Source organism: Corticium candelabrum, chromosome 11 (assembly GCF_963422355.1).
Source record: "Corticium candelabrum chromosome 11, ooCorCand1.1, whole genome shotgun sequence".
Classification (NCBI taxonomy): domain Eukaryota; kingdom Metazoa; phylum Porifera; class Homoscleromorpha; order Homosclerophorida; family Plakinidae; genus Corticium; species Corticium candelabrum.
In genome coordinates this window covers 161,139-163,756 of record NC_085095.1, presented here as the reverse complement: position 1 = coordinate 163,756, position 2,618 = coordinate 161,139, and the positions used below count along the sequence as shown (strand labels likewise).

Sequence of the window (2,618 nt, the reverse complement as noted above, 5' to 3'; positions counted from 1 at the left end):
TGCTAATGCATTTTGTAACTGAGTAGTCCATTGCCTAATTAATTTTACTGGCTGATATCACATTTCGTTAGCGTGTATGTCGTCTTCTCCCTTGTCTTCCGTTTCTTAAGTACTTCTGAGGAATAGGCAGTGCATGCAAAACAATTTCTAGTCGCTGGGGGGGGGAGGGATTCATTGAATGAGTCCATCTACGAAGCGTGGTATTTGCACTCAACGCAGGGCGACCTGCAGAGATATGATTTGCGTACGTTGCGGTTGACCTTTGGTTGGCCGACCTCCGGTATTTATTAGTTTTGAGTCTAGCACTCTTAGAACGAGAGACAGACAACTAGAAGAGCTGGAAAGAGTCGACCTGTTGTTTGTAGACTTGGATGGCACGTGTCGACTGCAGGCACTTGCGTCAGAGTATAATCCTATAAGTATGTACCATAAAAAGTAGTCTGTTTCAGGGTTCAAGTGTGGCCTAGGTATGATTTCTAGAGTTGGTCATTTCCATTGAATCCGCTGACAAAACAGTAAAGCAAGAATTATCGCTTTCAGCAATGCAATTGTGCAAAGCCCTTAGAAATAAAGATACTGTTCTTGCATACAATTCTCTAGTTTACAGATAAAAACCCTAAAACGTTAGGTCCCCCCTGACAGAAGATGACCCAAATGCTCTAGTGACCCCTGCAAATCGCTGAATTTGCATGAAAAGACATTGGAGTGAACTAAAGGCATTTCCTGTCGGGAAGCACTTGCTGATGTTGAACTTTATTACTTAAATTAAAACACTCCTAATGAGGCAACAGAAGCGCCTAAACACATATATAGGTCAGAACACTGTCATACGGGAGTATGAAATTCACATATTTTTCTTCCAAAATTTCTTTGCAGTTGTTGATCGTCAAGTTGGGGGATTGCTCCCTCTGCTTCGCCGCCACTGAACCAAGCATAAGCAGCTAAGCAATATGTTGTGCAAGCGAACTAACCCCACCCAAAGTCTATACCACCAGCTACAAAGGAGTCCGCCGAAACTATGGCTAATTACGTTATGCATGCGTACACTAGCTAATATGTATGCGTATGACGTGTTTACGTATTGATTGTACAGAAGTTTAAGGCCAGAGTAGTTTGCTTTGACATGAACGTTGATTTGCAGTATCAAAAGTCAGTTGACACTATTCCTCCCATTGGCACGCGTATAGATATTCTTTTGCCAAACCGTGATTCCTATACATGCAAGTCTACAAAATTCGTGCATGGGCGGACTTTAAAATATATACGGCTCACAGTCTAGTACAGCAAGCTTTCGTTTTGCTCCAAATACAAACTAAAGTCTGCCATAGTCCCACAGGGACGGTACCTGGTGCGACTCGCACGTTGTGGGGAGGGGCATCGGAGTACATAGACTAGGGAGTTTTCGTTGCTTGACTATCGTACTGTTTGCTTACAAAAACAGAGTTTGTGCTCAATGTTGGAGGGCAGCTGCTCTCTCTGCTCCTCCAGCTTCACCGCCACCATAACTGCAGTCTTTTCCTTCATCGAGAATCACGTGCCCATCTACACGAGTTTTTACTATGGGCTGTAGCTGATAGAATATGTAAAATCTATAACCCAACATTTATGCAGTACGTACCAATCTGACTGGACCGTCAGCGCCCTGCACCCTGCGGATCTACTAGATGTCTAAGTATAGAAGACCGCCTTTCTAGCAAATCAGAGAAGCCTAGGTCTTCAAGTGTGAAACGATGAATTAGTCACTTGGCATGAGCGGTATGTGCAATTTTCGTCTACTTTCCGAGTCTCATTTCCTATCCTACACGTTAGATATCTACTCAATCTTACCCTCGGCATTGCTCCCAAGTTCTGCATGTATGATCTCGACAGCAACAAAATGTGGATCTCTACAGATAGATAGACGCGTACATGACAGAAAAGTAGAGAATAAAAAACGCTCTCTAATATAACATCCAACTCAACTTCTCTTTAGCTAGTTAGCTCATAAATTAGGGTTAACCTGTAGCTCTAGAAGTGCCACCGACTGTCCCGATTGACTGCAAAGTCTTACTTTGTAGAAATTTACTATCCACTGAATCAACCGACGACTGCGATCGCTAAACACGCGAGAAACAACGAGTAAGCTAAATGCGCATGCGTGAGATGCAAGGTACAAAATAATCATCTTACATCGTTCGACCAGTCGCAAGTTTTGTTACTGGCTTTACAGAAAACAACCTGTCTATATAAAGCTACGATTAATTATTAGTATACACGTACCTAGAAACTGTTAACTCTAGTAATGCCAGTCACCGCAAACTTTGAAAAACGTTTCTCTACGTTCTTACATGACAATCAGCATAATTATCACTGAATTGGTTTACTAGTAGAGTAGTTAGGATTGATGTTATGGATTTGCTTGTTCTACACGGATTGTTACCCGAGGCCCGGATATCCGGGCTAAGGGTATAGTAGTCGTTCGACGTGCGACCTTATTTGTACTCGATTAGCGCAGATGCAAATGAAGCTATTCCGACCAGACGAGAAGTGGTGTCATTACCGACCAGTAGACGAACGTGATGTCATCATGAGGCTCTACCTCTCTTTGTTTGGCAGCTGTGCTACGAGAATTCAGCTAT

General features: G+C 42.9%; 1 protein-coding gene across 2 annotated transcripts in view; it reads right to left on the bottom strand.

Moving 5' to 3' along the window:
- LOC134186952 (uncharacterized) overlaps positions 1 to 2,124 on the bottom strand; it is an 8,971-nt gene extending 6,847 nt beyond the window's left edge. Inside the window, exons 1-2 of one of the 2 annotated variants that reach the window (XM_062655055.1) lie at positions 2,000 to 2,124; positions 1,828 to 1,886 (exon numbers count right to left, since the gene is read on the bottom strand). In XM_062655055.1, the coding sequence (XP_062511039.1) occupies positions 1,828 to 1,854 (27 nt within the window). In that variant the 5' untranslated portion in view covers positions 1,855 to 1,886; positions 2,000 to 2,124. Of the gene's footprint in view, positions 1 to 1,827 lie in introns of both variants that reach the window. The other variant, XM_062655056.1, reaches the window with a different exon arrangement.
- Positions 2,125 to 2,618: the final 494 nt, after the last annotated feature.